Genomic DNA, 19,415 nt, shown 5'->3' with positions numbered 1-19,415 from the left:
TTATGCATCTAATTGTAGGCAGAGTATCATTTAGTGTCTCCTCTTCCCGCTCTTGCACTGTTATCTTTGTTGTCCCTCAGGGACCCCTTCGTGGCCATGCATGCTTCCCTGTAGCAATATCACCTGAAAACATATGGTTTCTTGCACAGGTGCACTGGTAACACCATGTACTACCTCACCGTCACCTCTTTCAACTCCTCCATGATTGCTAAATTATCACGTTGCTTGCCAGAGACCCAGTACTGGATGTGTAAAAAGTCCCTCCAGGTAAATATTCAGAACACCAAAGCCTTTGCCTTCGATCTTTTCTACAAACTCCATTCCCATGCTACCAACTTCATCCCTCTCCCTGGCAATTATCTGAGGTTGGACCTGCATCCTCAGAGCCTCAGTGTCATATTTAACTCCAAGGTGAGCTTCCAACCACACATCCATACCATCACTAAGATTGCCTGTTTCCCACCTCAGCTGAAACTCTAATCCATGCCATTGTTATCTCTAGACTTAACTATCCCAGTGCACTCCTCAACAGCCACCCACATACTACCCTCTGTAAACTTGAAGTCATCCAAATCTCTGCTGCCCCTTCCTTGCTCGAACCAAGCTCTGTTCTTCTATCCCCTTGTGTTCACGAATCTATACTGGCTCCCAGTCAAGCAACCCCTCAATTTTAAAATTCTCATTAACCTGTTGTCAAATCCCTCCATGTCCTTGCCCCTCCCCATCTCTGTAATCTCTTTCAGCCCCACAACCCACCAAGATCTCTGAACTCATCCACTTCTGGCCTTTTGAGCATCCCTGATTTCAATTGTTCAATCATTGGAGACTGCATTCAGCTGCCAAGACCCTAAACGCTGCAATTCCCTCCGTAAACCTCACTATGTCTCTCTCCTCTTGGGATGCTTCTTGAAACCTACTTTGATCAAATGTTTCACATCTCCCCTCATATCGCTGTATGTTGCTCAGTGTCAAATTTTGCTGTATAACACTCCTGGGACAATGTTGAAGGTGCTATATAAACACAAGTTGTTTTTGTTGTTAAGTTTAAAGACCAAGTGAGAAGAATAAACTTAAATAGCTGATTAATAACATAATTCATGGTTTATATTCTGTTGTTTACTCCAAAACCTTCACAGCTCTTGGGACAATTAAACTTTCTGGGGCAGCCATTTTAAGTTTTCAACTCAGGCTGTGCAGCAAACAATTAATATGACTTTAATACAACTACCCCAGGTACCACAAGTATCTTGATTATTGTAATAGCCACTGAAGTTGAATTTTAGCAATATGTTTTAAAAGTTTTAATTTGGCCCACTGTCCCTTTTCTTTACCTTTCCTAGTCTCTCTCTCCTCTCATTTAGTTTCTTTCATATTTAGTATTTAATCTTCAGTTAATTTTTAAACTGTTTAAGCCTCTTGTTTCACTCCATCCCTCTTCTTGAAATACATCTCTACAGCCCCTGTTTAAATATTGCACTACCCTAAACACCAACTTAGCTGCAGAATTTAACTTGTCATTTCAGTGCATAATTCAAACCAAACTATCATATCAAAACAAACTATATCAAAATACTGGTAATTATGAATTAAGAGCTTCAGTTTGGCTGGACTAAATTCATTTATCCCACAGGCAGAAATAAATTGCCTCCTCTTTGGCTATAGGGTCAAAAATAACAAAACACCTGGAACTAACTTATTCCAGTAATTCCACTTCACATGTTTTAAAGATTCCACAAACTGAGCTTAATTCACTGACGTAAATTCCTTTGGTGTCTTTTTAGCTTAGCCCTCAGTATCTGCAGTGGAATTGACTGTGTTTTTCTTCTCTCTGTTGGCAAAAAATGGGTTTATTTTCCATGTTTGTTCCCTTTGGGTTGCAAACAGTATTTTAAGTAATAATCGACAAGCTGTTGTTCTGGTGTAACACTGTTAACTAGTTTTTCAGCAATTATGCCAACCTAGGAACTAGGTTTCCAAAAAAGGCTGACACAGCACCAATAGCCAACACCTGAAGAACAGCTCTAGCTACAAGTGGAAATAAATAATTATATGGTATTGTAACTTAAGTTGCGTGTATATCGAACATTTTTTAAAGTTATAGTTGAAGGAAAAATAACATTTATGTTAAAGCCAGAAGGAGAAATAAAAATGTTCAAAGCAAAAAATTGGTGGTGCAATTTGAAAGAGTTCTATTGCTAGAGAACCATGCTTTTCCCAATTCATAATGACATGCTTTTCCCTTTCTCTCCTTGCACTCTTCTCAACCCCAATTACTTCAACTATACAAATCTTCTCATCCATTTCCCCTCTCAGTTAATGTAATTTCTTTCCTCAAAGCACCAGTGTACCCTGAGTTCCAGCCACTGTGTGGAATAAGGCTGGAACACTTATCGCCTCACGAGAATTTATATCCACAATGTGTAGTACTGGGAACCCCTTCATAGCTAGACTTGGAAGAGGAAGTTTGCCCTGCATTGATTTTTTTGTCAGTGAATGCTGTCCCCAGAATGCTAGTTGTTGACATGAATTATTGACAAGTGGCATCTATGAGAGAAATGTCTTCAGAAATACCCAAGTCCTAATTATGACCCACCCCAGGACTCGAACAAACATATCAAGGCCAACACTGCAGTATAATACTGTGTTATAACACAGCAGTTGGTAAAGGCTGAGTTGTTTAAATCCCAGAGGGAAACTTGAACAACTGTCATAACTTATATTTTCAATTGGTATGTTTGAGAATTCACGAATAAGACCACTGAACCGCAAGAGGTTTTTTATATAAAACTAAATTAAACATTTATTAATTTAACAACAAATTAAATGCATACACATGTCTACAAATTACTACCTTAATAACTTTAAACACATCCCCAAATTAATCACTCCCAGGTAAATCTTCTTCAAGGCAACAATAACCCATAGACTTTAAACAGATACCAGGCAAAGTACATTTGATTTTACGAATTCAAGATGAGGTTCCTTGCAATTTGGCTCCATTTCAGACACCAGTTGTAGGCTTACAGGCTGGTTAGATCTTAAATGCCGCTGCCTTACACAGACAAACTCCTATGTTTATACCTAACTTTTCCTTTGAATGTAAATTTTCCATTGTATTACTAGGTTTTTAATTTACATACCCTTTCATTCCACCAATTTTATTAGTAAGCTGAAAAAAATAAACACATTGCTTGGTGTCTTCTAGCTAGGTGCAAGATTTTACTCCCACTCTTGAATGCTTTATTCAACAAATGCAAATTTGCACTTTACCTTCTATCCTTACTTACTGTTTACCCAATTAACATCTCAAACTACTATACATCGAAGCACCCAGACTAACAGGCTTTAATCCAATTAAGGCACATACAGTCAAACACATAGACATAGACCCCACTACAATTCCAGTTTAAAAATAATTTCCAGTAACATTATAGACATTAATATCTCTTCATGACAACTGCAAGAGTATCAGCTTTGGGATGAGACGTTAAACTGAGGCCCCATCTCCCTGCTAGGGTAGATGTTAAAGATCCCATGGCACTGTTTCAAAGGAAAGCAGGGGAGCTATTGCAAGTGTTCTGGCCAATGTTTATCGCTAAATCAACATCACAAAAAACAGATTATCTGGACATTATTATATTGCTGTTTGTGGGAGTTTGCTGTGTGCTAATTAGCTGCCTTACATTATAACAATGAGTACACTTCAAAAGTACTCCTGTCTGGTCGTCATGAAAAGCGCTATATAAATGCACATCATATTAACAGAAAGCAAAATTCAATATGATGCAGGATTCTTCACGTGGCACTGTTTAATGATTGGAACAAACCGTAATTTTCCTGATCTACCCATAATGCTCCATCACAAAATGCAAGCTTTCTTGCCCATATCATCTATCTTCTGTAGGGAAGAGACGAGAACTTTTCACCCTGCAGAGCTCTCCAGCCGTCCTGTCAGTAACACTACTTTATACACTCCCTTAAACATATCTTGACAGTACTTAGTTTACAGTAGAATTTCCCACCTTCCCTAGGTTATCTTGGCTAACACTGGTAAGGATTATGCATCGGAGTAAGGCAGAGTGCCAGAATCAATCAAAATTATGATTTCTACTTTGGATTCCTTTACTCAAAACCGTTTATTTGAAATTATTTTTGTTGGCACTAGGACTTTGAGGAAAATTAATATGTCATCAAAAACTGATATGCACAGAACCATGAAAAGTGATAAGTCACTTGAGCAGTTTTTATTCCTTTACTCAATTTGAGATGTGCCTGGAACTGAAAATAACTGTTCCAAAATAAGGAGCAACTTAAATGGAACGATTGATGCATATTTCCCTCGTTAATTTTCTGCCAATTTTTTTTTTTAAGTTTTTGGCTTGTGAAATAATTTATTATATACAGCTCCACCTGGTCCTTGTATCCGTCTATTTTAATGGTGCAAGTAGTTTGTGATAATACAAGACAATTGGGTTCTACTACAATTTATCAACTAAAATGTACATTTTAATCCAAGTGAGTTTAATTCAGAGTATTGTGTTTTTATAACCTCAGTTCTATGAAGCCTGGAAAAAATTGATTGACTGGCTTGAGGAGGCGGAAAACAATCTGGACACTGATCTTGAAATTTCCAATGATCCAGATAAAATTAAATTGCAGCTGTCAAAGCACAAGGTAAGAAACCTGATGCTCTATTCCATAAAATTGGTTCTCTTTCTTTCAGGTTCAAAACACAGTCTTAATGGATTTTTTTCCCCTCATTCAAATCTTCCCCTTGCCTAACCTCCGTTGAGGATAGTGACTTTTTTTTAACAACCTCCTGAGGAATGCTAAGGCCAGTTTTAACACCCTCAGTGCTGTCCTGTTTGAGATAATCTAATCTAATCTAGGTTTAAGGTGTGTGTGTGGGGGGGCGGAGAGATAGAGAGACAGAGAGGTGGAGGAGGGGGGGTGTGGTTGTAGGGACAAACAAGCAGTGATAGAGATGTCAGCGACAATAGTACAATAGAACACATAGGTGTTAAAGTTGGTGATATTATCTAAACGAATGTGCTAATTAAGAATGGATGGTAGGGCACTCAAGGTATAGCTCTAGTGGGGTTTTTTTTTATAATGGAAATAGGTGGGAAAAGGAAAATCTTTATAATTTATTGGAAAAAAAAAGGAAGGGGGAAACAGAAAGGGGGTGGGGATGGGGGAGGGAGCTCACGACCTAAAGTTGTTGAATTCAATATTCAGTCCGGAAGGCTGTAAAGTCCCTAGTCGGAAGATGAGGTGTTGTTCCTCCAGTTTGCGTAAAAAAAAACCCCCACTAGAGCTATACCTTGAATGCCCTACCATCCATTCTTAATTAGCACATTCGTTTAGATAATATCACCAACTTTAACTTTAACACCTATGTGTTCTATTGTACTATTGTCGTTGACATCTTTTGATGATCTGCTTCTATCACTGCTTGTTTGTCCCTACAACCACACCCCCGCCCCCCTCCACCTCTCTGTCTCCGCCCCCCACACACACACCTTAAACCAGTTTATATTTCAACTCTTTCTTGGACTCGAACTCAAGTTCTGTCGAAGGGTCATGAGGACTCGAAACGTCAACTCTTTTCTTCTCCGCCGATGCTGCCAGACCTGCTGAGTTTTTCCAGGTAATTCTGTTTTTGTTTTGGATTTCCAGCATCCGCTGTTTTTTTGTTTTTATTTTTGTTTTAATCTAATCTAGTTTGGATGAAGGACCTTCTTGGTCTCTTGTAGTTTAGTACCCCTCCACCCAATTCATGCACAGCCAGTAAGGAAGACTTAATGCCTAGTCATTGATTAACAAACAGTTGTTATTTTAAAGTGGGAAACAGTGATTTCTCAAAAGTGTACAGTTAAAAGGTCTGCATGTAACAATATCCTGCCTTCATGACTGTTAGTATAGATATCTAAATTATATTTCTCCTTTCAGTTTAAAAATTATCTGAGAAGACTTTTCTAATAACTGAGTGATTAAAACCAAGAAGCATGTAGAATGGCAGCAGCCATTTTTTCTCACTTCACAATTTGACTCTAGTTTGCCAGGGTTTGTAATAATGAAAATTCTATCCAATGTTTAGAGAGCTTAGTGTTAGCAAGTCTCACCAGAAAAAACGTATGCTGTTTAATCCAAATTATAGTACATCAATTTCCAATTCCTGTTGCAAATTGGAACAAAATGACCCAAATAAAAATAAACTAGCAGTTTTTTCCTATTTGCAACTATAAGCAAAATAATAGTTGAACATAAAGTGGTCTATTCTTTATCCACTCATTGTCAGTTAGTGAAAAGTTTTTACCTGAGTGTATTGTTAACTGAGGTGAGCTTATGTTTGCAGTTTGCTTCTTGGTGATCTGTAACTTTTATGTACTTATTCAAGTGGTTCTGCATTGGTATAGTTGACATTTATTCATGTTTTATCATTTTAAAATGTTCCTTTATTGTATAAACCAGAAAGATAATGATTGCAAGGTTGGTGCCAAACTTGGGAACATTTTGGTCAGAACTTAATGTAGGCCAAAAGGTCAAATTCATCAAACTGTAACTAAATCTGTGTAGCATTTCTGAATGAGAAAGCAATTCTTGTTTCTAAAACATGAGGTTAAATAAAACCCTTTGCAAATGAGCAGTTGAAATGTTTCCCACAGATGTGCAGCCTCAAATCAGTATTGTTTCAATGCATTTAGATCTTACAAATATAATTTTGCAAATTCAGTTACAAGAGTTGGAGCCAAATCATGTGAAGTGTTACAAGTAACCTGATTTGAAAAGTCCCAATGGCAAATAAATATTTTATGCATCGACTCAAAAATGTGGATGCTTTAATGATCAAACCTTTTTGATTGCCAAATCAAGATCTGATGTGTTGCTCAGAAGTGCCCAGTCTGTATCCTTATACTTTCAGCATGGCTGTGCTTTTTTTTTAAATAAAACTAGGATTTCCAAAAATCTCTTGGTGGGAAACAGCCAGTGTATGACACCACAATCCGCATGGGCCGGTCCATGAAAGATAAGGCCTCGCTTACAGACGACTGTCAGAAATTGGATAATCTGCTGGGAGAAGTGCGAGATAAGTGGGACACTGTCTGCGGCAAATCTGTTGAGAGGTGAGGGGGAGTAATTAAGTGCTGCCTAGGATCAAGTGAAATTTTCTAACCAAGACAATTAGTGCCATATTTTTATGTATTTAGCCAAAATTAGCTACTAAGAAAAACAAAATTGCTTTAATTGGATTTATAACATGTAAACTAGTTTTGAATGTATGTGCTGTGAAATGGAATACACTTCTGTATATTGTAATGGAGAGCGTTTCCAATTGGACTAAATGTTTATTGACATTCTTCTGTAACCTCACTCTGGATAAATGCATAATATTACATCAAACATTGAATCTATTTTCACTTAAAAATAACTTGTTTAAAATGGAATCTGTTTGCTGATAAGCTATATCCATTTAGTTTGGCTACTAACACTTGTTTCACACCTGTAAACTTATATTGAAAGGGTGTAGCTTTAATAGATATTAAAGATTGTTGATGTTCTGGTCCTGTTCAGGCAGCACAAGTTGGAGGAGGCCCTCCTGTTTTCTGGACAGTTTACTGATGCGCTCCAGGCTCTAGTTGATTGGCTATATAAGGTCGAACCACAATTAGCTGAGGATCAGCCTGTTCATGGAGATCTAGATCTAGTGATGAACTTGTTGGATGCTCACAAGGTAAAGTTTTATTGCAAAGAAAGAATTACATTCATCCTTGCATAGCATCATTGAAATATTAACAGCCAACTGAAGGCCCTATGTGGCTATACGTTTCTATCAAATTTTGCAGCTTTTAGTTTGTGCTGAAAACTTCATTACACCTTAGATTCCTTAAGCTCGATTTCATATTGTTTTCTGAGGTGAGCTTATGTTTGCAGTTTGCTTCTTGGTGATCTGTAACTTTTTTGTACTTATTCATTGTACTTGCATTGGTATAGTTGACATTTATTCATGTTTTATCATTTTAAAATGTTCCTTTATTGTATAAACCAGAAAGATAATGAATGCAAGGTTGGTGCCAAACTTGGGAACATTTTGGTCAGAACTTAATGCAGTCAAAAGGGTCAAATTCATCAAACTGCAACTAAATCTGTGTACCATTTCTGAATGAGAAAGTAATTCTTGTCTCTAAAACATGAGATTAAATAAAACCCTTTGCAAATGAGTAGTTTAAATGTTTCCCACAGATGTGCAGCCTCAAATCAATATTGTTTCAATGCATTTAGATCTTGTAACTGAATTTGCAATATTATATTTCTAAGAGTCGGAGCCAAGTCATGAAATATTTCTTTTTTCATGTAGGTTTTCCAGAAGGAACTTGGTAAGCGCACCAGTAGTGTACAGGTGCTAAAACGGTCAGCTCGTGAATTAATTGAAAATAGTCGCGACGATACAACTTGGGTGAAAGTTCAACTGCAGGAACTGAGCATACGGTGGGACACAGTCTGTAAGCTCTCTGTTTCTAAACAGACGCGACTAGAGCAAGCACTTAAGCAGGTGAGAAGATTATGGTATTTAATGATAGAATTTTTTGTGCAACTTAAAACCGACTGAAAGAGACAGACAGTGTCTATATTGTACTTATACTGAAGTGAAGTATTTTGTACTGCACTGATGACCATCCCAACTTTGCAGTGATGTAGTTTGTTATCTGTAGTAGAGGTAATGCTACAACTAATACAAAAAGATCAATGGCAAGACCAGCACTTCCTGTAATGTGTATTAACTTTACTCTGCACCAAGCAAGTCACCAGCAAACTGGCTTATAATGCATGGTGCAGTGCATTATCAATAATTTTCCATCTGCACCAACTTTTGTTACAGGGACATGGAATAGGAGTAGGCCATTAAATTGTTCAAGTCTGTTCCACCATGACTGATCCATACCTCAGCTCCATTTACTTCCCTGCGCTCCATATCTTTTCATATCCTTACCTATCAAAAATCTGTCGAGCTCAGTCTTGAAAATTTCAATTAACCCAGCATCCACTGCCTTTTGGGAAAGAGTTCCAAAATTCATTACCATTTGTGAGGAAAAATTGCTTCCTTAGCTCACTTCTGAATGACCTAGTTCTAATTTTAAGATTGTGCCCCTTGTTCTGGAATCCCAAACCTGTATCTAACATATTGAATCTCTTATACTAGATCAACTCTCAATCTTCTAAACACAAGAGAGTACACACCAAGGGCAGAATTCCTGATGCCACCCCGCGTCATTTCAGTTTTCAGGTCAGCTGGGACGCAGCCGAATCAGCTGTGCGCCCGTCGACCTGTCAACGGCCAATTGAGGCCATTAAAAAACTAATTGAAGTAGTCAAAGGACCTGCCCGTCCAACCTTAAGGTTGGCGGGCAGGCCGGGAGCCCTGGTGGGCTTAAAAAAGCATGAAACCTCATCCACGGGCGGGATGAGGTGTCATGTAGGTTTTTAAAAGTTTTAAAAGTGATGGAAATTTCCCTACTCATGTGTCAGTGTCACATGAGGGTACATGTCAGGGAAATTTTATTTTTCTATCTTTCACATTTTTAAATTTGCCGACCTCCCTGAGGCAGCACTTAGTCTCAGGGAGATGAGTGCGCTCTTTTGCGCACATGCGCGAAAGAGCATACTCTCAGCTTAGGGATTCCCCCCACCCGCACAGGGAGCGCATTGCACTAGGCGAGCCTTAATCGGCATGCCCACGTAAAAGGACGGCACACCCCCAACCGGGGGCGAGCCCGCTCCTGAACGTCTCCCCCCCCCCCACTAACGGGGGGAAATTCTTCCCCAATTCTATGCAACCTTTCCTTATACTTCTTTAACCCTTTAAGACCTGGTATCATTATAGTGAATTTGCCCTCCTGCCAAAGCTAAATGCATTACTCCAGATGGGTTCTGACCAAGACTTTGTACAACTTTGTCTCCTTGATATTCCAGTCCCCTTTGAGATAAAAGCATAAATGGCATGAAATCTGTATCAAAATCAATTACTTCTATGTGGCATAGTCATACACAATTGTGCAGACCCAAAGATCCACAATCATCCTTTCTCATGGACGTTCCAAAGTGATGTGAAGGGTTAACTTAATTGCAAATTAGAACTAGATTTCCTTTTATCTACGTGCATGGAATTTTTTTGAAAGATCAATGCAATTACTGTGAAATTCTAATGTTCTCATTTAAATGCCAGAAAACAACTAACCTGTTTGATATTAAGCATCATTATTGAATTCTGCCACAGGCAGAGGAGTTCCGCAATGCTGTCCATGCTCTCCTGGAGTGGCTTTCTGAAGCAGAGCAGTCACTTCGATTCCGAGGAGTTCTACCAGATGATGTGGAGGCTCTGCAGTCCTTGATAGATTTACACAAGGTGAGTTTTGACGGTGGTGAGATTCTTAAAAAATTCAGTATATTGATGGAAATGGATTGAAAATTAATCCACAGAGCCATGTTCAATATGAATCTTTTTTTTTCCAAGTTTGGCTTTAAAGACAGAAGAACAAGATTTCTTAACTCATTCAAACCTCATTTACTTACACAGAGATAAAACCGGATCCAAAAAATCCAATTGTTCGTTTTTAATCAGACTGTAAAATATAACCTCTGCAAAGTACAGCATTAAAACTACACAATATTTACTCAATGTTTGAGAGTTTAGCTGAAAATCCTAGAATTTACAAAACTTTAGAGAGCTCGATGGGATGTTCCTGGAAATAAAGGTTTAAAAGCCTAGTTTTAGACAGCTCTGAAGAAATTGCATTGAATGATTGTTGGCAAGCAATTGTTTGATTAAATATGCTTTGCGCAATTAATTCTTAATGAACTGTCTGTATGGAATCTCGGTACATTTACTGTATAAATGCAGCCCTGAGTTACTTTAGAAAAGCTGTGGACTGATAACATTTCAAAATCTATTCCCTTTGTCTATATTTTGTGTTCAAAATTATTAAACTAAATATATGGAGTACCATTTTAGTAGGGCATTGCCTATGCACAGAAGTGTTTGGAAAATATTTTAGATTCAATATTTTCAGTTACATCATGCTGGATTTTGCAGCCCACTGCCAGGTGTGTTTTCGGCAGCAGGGGGCACGTAAAATCCTAGAGGTGGCTAGCCCATTGCCTTCCCACCCACCCCCGGCAGCCCGCCCACCATTTTTAAATAATTAATGGTAAATTGGGCTAAATCATATTACACTGCCCACATATTACACTGCCCATACCGTAATACATGACATGGGCATGTGAGCGGGAGTGGGCAGGCCAATTTGTAAACACAAGTTGTAAAAAAAGCGGGAAGAAAGGGAGTGATGTCATTCTGGAGATGCCACCACCTACCCTTTGTTCCTCCCTGCCTGCCCCCAAAGCCCTCTCCCCCTTGCCCCTGTTCCTAGGCCGTCCAATCCCTCCCCACCCTAAAAGCAAGGGGCTTACCTGGTTCCAGGATCTATAGGCCTCCTTGCAACCCCAGCAGCTCCCACTACCGACGTTCCGGTTCTGGTTGGACTGCTAGACCTGCCAGCCAATCAGATTGGGCGGCTCTCAAGGGCGGTCTTCCTCCCACTGAAGGATGCAAGTTTCACTCTTTGCATGTTTAGCCCATCAGCACGTCGTTGCTATGGATGGACTTTTTTTTTTAGGTGTGTAGGCTGCCAGCTGACACTCAGTGGGGAGCAGCAAGACACCCCCCACACCCTGTGAAAACCAGCTGCTCATGTTTGTGACAAGGTAGTGCGTTTACACAAGTTATGTCGTTGTAATATGGTTTGCCAGCTATTATTTTTCTCTTGAATCTAGTGTCCTTTTACAAAAGCTACATTGTGCCATTAACTTTTAATTTTTGAATGTTTCAGGAATTCATGAAGAATGTGGAGGAGAAGCGTGTAGATGTAAATAAAGCAGCTGGAATGGGAGAGGCCATACTAGCAGTGTGCCACCCAGACTGTGTGACCACTGTCAAACACTGGATCACGATTATCCGAGCCCGCTTTGAAGAAGTAAGTGGGAGAGGGAATAAAGCAGATGATGAGTTTGGATTAGTGAACAATGGAATGATTACGTAAAATAGGGCTAAGACACTTTATTTTAATTAAAACAAAGTTTTTATTACTTAATTTTAAATATTATATTAGTTACAATGCTTACATCTACTTGTTTAAACCCTATACTGGTGGGTTTTTTTCTAACATTACTACCAGAAGATAAATTTATTAGTTTTGAACAACTATTTTGGGAAGACAAAAAAATGTCTGTGGGTGGAATTTCTTACTGCATACACCTGCATGTTGCGTTAATCTAAAGCAGATCATTTGGAATTTTAATGTAAACTGGGAAAGAAAGTGAGGCAAAATTGCACAAACAGAAGATGAATCCAAGTATGAGATTGCGTCTCTCTTTAGAATTTAACATCCAGTTTTTATTTCATAGAAAGCAAGAGCCTGTCTGTGCCCAGTAGCTCAGTCATAGTAGCCTGCAACCATACTTATCCAAGGCAGTAGAGCTGACCAGTAGCTCAAGGAATGGGCCATGCTGAGTTTTCAGATGGGAACCCCTTCCCGTAATTTGGATAGGCTTCTGGCAAATGAATAGTCTTCCTTTAGAACACAACTGGGAACTGGAAAATCTGATGATGTAGCAACTCTTGAGGACTGACAGCACATCACTATAAAGTTGTAGTGGTTGCAAATAAAATGGACTTGAGCGGGTCATGTTTGCTTTGCATATGAGCTGAATGGGTGGAAACTCACCCAAAATGAAAACATTTCGCATGCAATCTTAACTTTAATATTGCAATGAGGCTGATGCGTGCTATGTGCGAAGCTTGACTTTTCATCCCCAAATTGCTCATTGTAAAACTGGTGATGTGCAAATTGATCAGGCAGCTGGTTTTGTCCAACAAGGCCCCTTGCTGCTGGCAAGCCTCAGAAAATTGGCTAATTTCTCAGCTGCATTTTATTCATGTACTGTATACTGATGTGCTAAGAAGCTAAAGTTATATATTGACAATTACACCAGCCTTTGCTGATGAAGTATGTGGTCAGTCGCCCAGCTGGGGAACAGTGAAATTGATTGTAAAGGTGTTGCAGCTTTGAAACATATTTCCTTTAGGTTAAATGCTTGACAGATTATATTTATGAGACAAGGAAAGCTCACTGTTCAGATGTTCTATGTTTTCCTTATTCTAATTGAATGGTGGAATTGGCTCGAGGGGCTGAATGACCTATGTTGTTGGAGCTGCAGCTTGCCTAGATGAGTGCAGCTCCAACAACACTCAAGAGGCTTGACACCATCCAGGCAAAGCAGCCCACTTGATTGGCACCCCATCCACAAACGTTCACCCCCTCCACCACAGATGAACAGTGGCAGCAGTGTTTACCATCTACACGATACACTGCAGAAACTCACCAAGGCTCCTTAGGAAGCACCTTATAAACCCATGGCCACTACCATCTAGAGGGGCAAGCACAGCAGAGAGAGGGAGCACCACTACCTGGAAGTTCCCTTCCAAGTCACTCACCATCCTGACTTGGAAATATATCGCTGTTCCTGTCACTGGGTCAAAATCCTGGAACTCCCTTCCCAACAGCACTGTGGGTATACCTACATCACAGGGACTGCAGTGGTTCAAGAAGGCAGCTCACCACCTTCTCAAGGGCAATTAGGGATGGGCAGCGAAGCCCACATCCCATAAATTAATTTTTAAAATTCCAGTTCCTATGTTTCTTTCCATTTTCACAGTTTATTGCTCCACTATATTAGAGTACATCTGTTCTAAGACTGCTGGACTTTTATTCATAGTGTTTAACCCAATGGTAAATCATATTTTATATGCTATTACCTTGAAGTTAATTCTGTGTTATGTTATCTGTGATATCACAGGTAATAATTATCAGTATGAAAATGTCTTTTTATTCCATGAAGTTGATGTCATCACTGAGGGCAGGTTGCGTTGTGAGGGACTTGTATAAGTTACATATCTCTTCAGTATATATTTATAATGAATAGCTACACCTAATTATGATCATTTTTATCTCCACACTTTATACCACCCAATGTATGGTTCAGTGGCACAACTAGGAATAAAACTTTAGGCCCAAATTATGGTGGATGGACCTGAGTGGGATATAGTCTACCCATCTTGTAGTTTCAGCTTATTCTTCTTCTTGACCCTGTCCAGCAACGAGGTGTACTCAGCATGATGGGTGACTGCAGAGCCAGCAGAATATTAGCATCACCACATTGAAGGAGGGGATGTTGCCGCCTGTTACCAACTGTACTTAATCTTGAGCAGGGCCAGGGTCAGGTCATCTGGTCAAAGCATCCAACTGAACTGCTTTATCAGCACAATTGAAAGTGAGGAGCTGGAAATATCCCAAGAACAGGCAGGGCTGGGATCAGAGAGATGACAGGAGTCCTTCGGCCTTGGATAGCAGGAACCCAATGGAAGCCTTCATACATAGAGGCTTAGATATAGATGGACCTGGATGCTAAATGAATGACTGTACAATATCAAGGATCACCTGTGACTACAGCCTAAATAGAACATTTATAATTATTCAGAATAGAAAATATTCTGTGGTTTGTAGCCTGGATCCTATTCCTGAATTATCTGTTCACCACATGAGCACAGAGATCATCAGCTGTGGTTCCTCATTGTATGCCTGATCTTTAAAAGTTGTCTTAAATAAAGAGGAAATAAGCTTGAAGCTCTGGATTGTAACTTCACCTCATAGCCAGACTTGATAGCAGCAATCATTTAAGCATTTTAAATGCTGGACAGTGTGTTCTTACAGCTTCTCAGGTTCCATTTATGTTTTTAATGACACAATATTTGGTGCCAATTTTGTCTAGAAATTTCAAGTGTGCTAAGTATTCTAAAAGAGATCTTATCAAACAGCCAACCTCTTCACAATCAAGATTTTCTATCTCTTGATTTTTATGTTTGTCATCGAGCCAAAAAATATATACTTATAGCTTTCTTTTTATCATTTAACGTCTAGGTATTGACATGGGCAAAACAGCACCAGCAACGATTAGCAACTGCACTGTCAGAGTTGGTCACCAATGCTGAATTATTGGATGAGTTGTTGGCCTGGCTACAGTGGGCTGAAACTACGCTTGTACAGAGGGATCAAGAGTCTATGCCAAAAGACATTGAACAAGTCAAAACACTCATCACAGAGCACCAGGTACATCCAAAGCTTATGCCCCAGTTAAGCAACAAGTATATTGACAAAATTGCTTCTTAATCTCTTTGTTGTAAAGCAATTTTGCTGACTGGTTCATATCTAGCTCAGTAATCAGTTTTTCAAAATGTGATCTTTGTGTGTTTTCTATGCTTCACAATTCATTAGATGTTGTACTTTATGGCCTGGATTTTGCAGTCAGTGGTGAAGCAAGGCCACTCACCACTGGCCTCAAAGAAAGCTGCCCATGTAGATCTAGTGATCTCTGTGGTGGAAATTACCCCAGTGCCAAGTAAAGGGATGTCTTGGCATGCAGTAGCAATGATGTTAGTCAGCAGGTAGGCAGCCAATCAAATTGAAGTTTTCACACAAAGCAAACCAGGAAGTTAAAAGCACTTAAAATCCTGCACTTCTAATTTAAACTTTCAGATAGCAGAATAAATGTTTGATACTATTAAGGTAGAATCTAAAATAAAGATGGTGACTTTTTAAAAGAAGAAAAAGCATTATAAAAATGTGTTTTTTTAATCATTATGGAGAAATTTGAAACTCTCTAAATCTAAAATTAGAGAGAGCCAGCAATGATGATTAGCAATAATTTTGAGGTTGGTTATGCTATTAAAAATTCAATACATCTCATTGAACAAGTTATAGCTTTTTCCATGGTTTTTAACAGCAAGACTAAGAGTTGGAGTAGAAGTTCTTGTCAAATCATGATTATAAATGAAATTGCAGTCAATGGGAATCTCTGTCAGACAGCCTTTGAAGGAGGAAGCTCATTAACAGCAACTTCTGGATTTCCACTTCATTCTGTGCATATCCAAACACTGACATTTACTTTCAGTTTCAATAGAGTAATGATGGTGAATGCTGACAATTTCACCATCATTACAGCAGCAAATTGACTAGAACCAGCTGGATTAATATTGTGCTTGAGAAGAACTAGTTAACTTAGTCCACTGAAATCCCAAGATTACCTTATTAAAAATTTGTTCCTGTTATATGGCATTTGACATGGCATTTATTGTCCTTCCCTAGTAGGCCTGAGGGCTTTGAAAGTTAATCATGTCGTGTGGGACTAGAGTCAAATACAGGCCAGACTCCACAGAGGGCTGCATGTCCTTTTTCCTGGAAGACAATAGGGAACCAGTTTCGGTTTAATGGCAAGCTGGCAGCTTTTATGGTCACATTCTAGTGCCGGCCTATAAATTATCACCTTTATTGAATTCAATTTTATGATGAACCATGATGGCATTTAAACTCACAACCTTGTCCCCATTATACACAACCACACCCTGATTATCAGATACTGATTTTTCAATGATATCTTGGAAAATTGAATGAATATTTTCCCATTCATTGAATAGAAGCATCCACTGTTGATATTTTCATTAAGCATTCAACTTAAACTAAATGAAATCATCAAGAATTTTCAGCTATTATTAACTGTCCACTTTCTTGTTCAATTATTACCTTTCCTTTCTCAGTCTTTCATGGAAGAAATGACACGGAAACAACCAGATGTGGATAAAGTAACAAAAACATACAAGCGGAAAGCAGTAGAACCGTCACACGTGCGAGGAAGTAAGCCTCTTTCATTCAACAAAGGGGTAATAGAGTACAGATAAAACATAGAGGAAAAGGTCCCCTAAAAAATTTTAATTATAGATTTGGTCACAATTTACAGAATGAATAGGTGCAATGTTTGATGAATAACTACTGAGTGCTGTATGATCTCTTATCTCTAAAGTATGGTCAGGAATGAAAAAATGATCTTTGAATATCTCTGCCATATTTACTTTCTGATTTATTGATTACAGTATACTTTGGTTTAATTTTGATTTTTAAAAAGTGTTTGTGTACTATGATTACTCTGCAAAAAGCTGATTCTTTTTCTAGGAGCGTTAGCTAAATTGGTACCTTTTTATTGAAAAAACAATAACTTTGAAGTGACACAACTTCTTATTACTAGCCAAAGGCATTAAAACCATTTGGATCCTATGAACAGCCCGACTTAAAATACTGTAATAATCAACATTTGGTGAGCGTTTTCTTTGTGTTATAGGAAAACCTCTAAATCAGATGACGAATCCACCTGCACCCACTGCTATCCTGCCACAGACTGAAGCAAAGAACCCCCGGATAAATCTCCTTTCTGGCAGGTGGCAACAAGTCTGGTTACTGGCACTGGAGAGACAGCGCAAGCTGCACGACTGTCTGGACCGGTTGGAGGAAGTAAGCATTATAATTTACAAAAGCATATAATATTATAGTATATGGCTTGTTAATCATAGAGTCTTACAGCACAGAAAGAGGCATTTCAGCCAGCTCTTTGAAAGAGTTAAAAGCAAAATACTGCAGATGCTGGAAATCTGAAACAAAAACAGAAAATGCTGGAAAAACTCAGTAGGCTGAAGAAAGGTCATACGGACTTGAAACGTTAACTCTGTTTCTCTCTCCACAGATGCTGCTAGACCTGCTGAGTTTTTCCAGCATTTTCTGTCTTTGCCTTTGAAAGGGTTATCTAGTTAGCCCCACTCCCAACTTCTGCCCAATAGCCCAGAATTTTTTTCATTTTCAAATGTATACCTAGCTCCCTTTTATAAGTTGCTGTTGAATCTGCTTCCACCACCATTTTAGGCTGTGTATTCCAGATCACAATATCTAGCTGTGTTTAGAAATAATTCTCCTTTGGTTCTTTTGCCAGTTATTTTTAATCTGTGCCCTCTGGTTACTGACCCAATGGAAACATTTTCTGCTTAATTGCTCTATCAAGCCCCTCATAATTTTGACCACCTCGATTAAATCTCCCTTTCACCTTCTCTACCCTAAGGGCAACAGTCCCAGTTTTTCTAGTCTCTCCCCTTAACTGAAGTGTCTCATCCCTTGTATAATTCTGGTAAATCACTTCTCCACCCTCTCTTGACATCTTTCCTAAACAATGGTGCCCAGAATTGGATACCATATTCCAGCTGAGGCCTAATTAGTTATTTATATGAATACAGAATAACTTCCTAGCTTTTTGTACTCTATGCCTCTATTTAAAAAAAAAAGCCGATCCCATATGTTATTTTTAAAACTTTTTTTTATGGAAACCTTTTTTTAAAAAAAATACTTTTTGAGAGCACTGTGCAACCTGCACAGTATTATTGGCTCTGAATTGATTTTTTCTTTCAATTTTCCATTGAAACCTTTCTTTCAATTTCAGTTGAAAGAATTTGCCAACTTTGACTTTGATGTTTGGCGGAAGAAATACATGCGATGGATGAACCATAAGAAGTCCCGCGTAATGGACTTTTTCCGACGCATTGATAAGGATCAAGATGGAAAGATCACAAGACAGGAGTTCATTGATGGAATCCTGTCCTCAAGTAATTGGAATGGTTTTATAAAGTTTATTCTTCAAATTATAAAATGTTCTTCTGGAGTAAGATTTAACTTTTTTCTTCGTTGGAATGAATGCTCTAATTGGTTTACAATGAAGAGGTGAGCTAACTTTAAAACGGATAGTTTGTTCAAAAATATGCCCATCCATATCAGAACCTTGATTAAGCAGCTTGTCACTGCTGCATGGTTTGGTTTAGAGTAGTAGGATGAGGCTTCACTCAGAAATGACCACTTAGCAATTTGCAGATCTTTGTTTTTGGTGGCCTGGACTCGGAATGAAGGCTGAGTGATTACAGGGTAAGAAAGATTTAAGGCAAGAAAATCTTGAAAGCTAGTGAAAATCATATAAAATTATCCAACTTTTTGCATTTCAGAGTTCCCCACCAGCAAACTGGAAATGACTGCTGTTGCTGACATCTTCGACCGGGATGGAGATGGTTACATTGATTACTACGAATTTGTGGCTGCACTTCATCCAAATAAAGATGCATATCGGCCTGTTACTGATGCTGACAAAATTGAGGATGAGGTACATCGGTCACTGCTTTTACTTCAATGTAGCCGATGTACAAGTCCTGTGTTTGGGTTAAGAAGCAAAAACAAGAAAGTATTTAAAACTAGAAAGAGAAAGCATTCACAATGAAATACAACAGAAGTTCTTCTGCACTGCATGGTGAATTAGGAATAGCAGTGGTTATGCACAAACGGAAAAGAATAGGAAAGCACCATTGATCCATCAAACCTGTGCCATCTAGACATGGTATAACTTAATGCACTTCATCAGCCACATTCTCCTCCCAGCTTTGC

General features: G+C 38.7%; 1 protein-coding gene across 4 annotated transcripts in view; it reads left to right on the top strand.

Moving 5' to 3' along the window:
• Positions 1-19,415, top strand: part of macf1a (microtubule actin crosslinking factor 1a) — a 651,250-nt gene that overhangs the window by 596,615 nt on the left and 35,220 nt on the right. For all 4 annotated transcript variants that reach the window (XM_041213072.1, XM_041213073.1, XM_041213071.1 and 1 more), the window contains 11 exons: positions 4,555-4,674; positions 6,958-7,127; positions 7,576-7,735; positions 8,360-8,554; positions 10,277-10,405; positions 11,889-12,032; positions 15,036-15,224; positions 16,709-16,805; positions 17,287-17,456; positions 18,430-18,592; positions 18,983-19,137. In XM_041213072.1, coding sequence (XP_041069006.1) covers positions 4,555-4,674; positions 6,958-7,127; positions 7,576-7,735; positions 8,360-8,554; positions 10,277-10,405; positions 11,889-12,032; positions 15,036-15,224; positions 16,709-16,805; positions 17,287-17,456; positions 18,430-18,592; positions 18,983-19,137 — 1,692 coding nt within the window. The remainder of the gene's footprint in view (positions 1-4,554; positions 4,675-6,957; positions 7,128-7,575; positions 7,736-8,359; positions 8,555-10,276; positions 10,406-11,888; positions 12,033-15,035; positions 15,225-16,708; positions 16,806-17,286; positions 17,457-18,429; positions 18,593-18,982; positions 19,138-19,415) is intronic.

Source organism: Carcharodon carcharias, chromosome 19 (assembly GCF_017639515.1).
Source record: "Carcharodon carcharias isolate sCarCar2 chromosome 19, sCarCar2.pri, whole genome shotgun sequence".
NCBI classification, from domain to species: Eukaryota; Metazoa; Chordata; class Chondrichthyes; order Lamniformes; family Lamnidae; genus Carcharodon; species Carcharodon carcharias.
The sequence above is the reverse complement of the archived record's forward strand: the minus strand, read 5'-3'. Positions and strand labels throughout refer to the sequence as shown.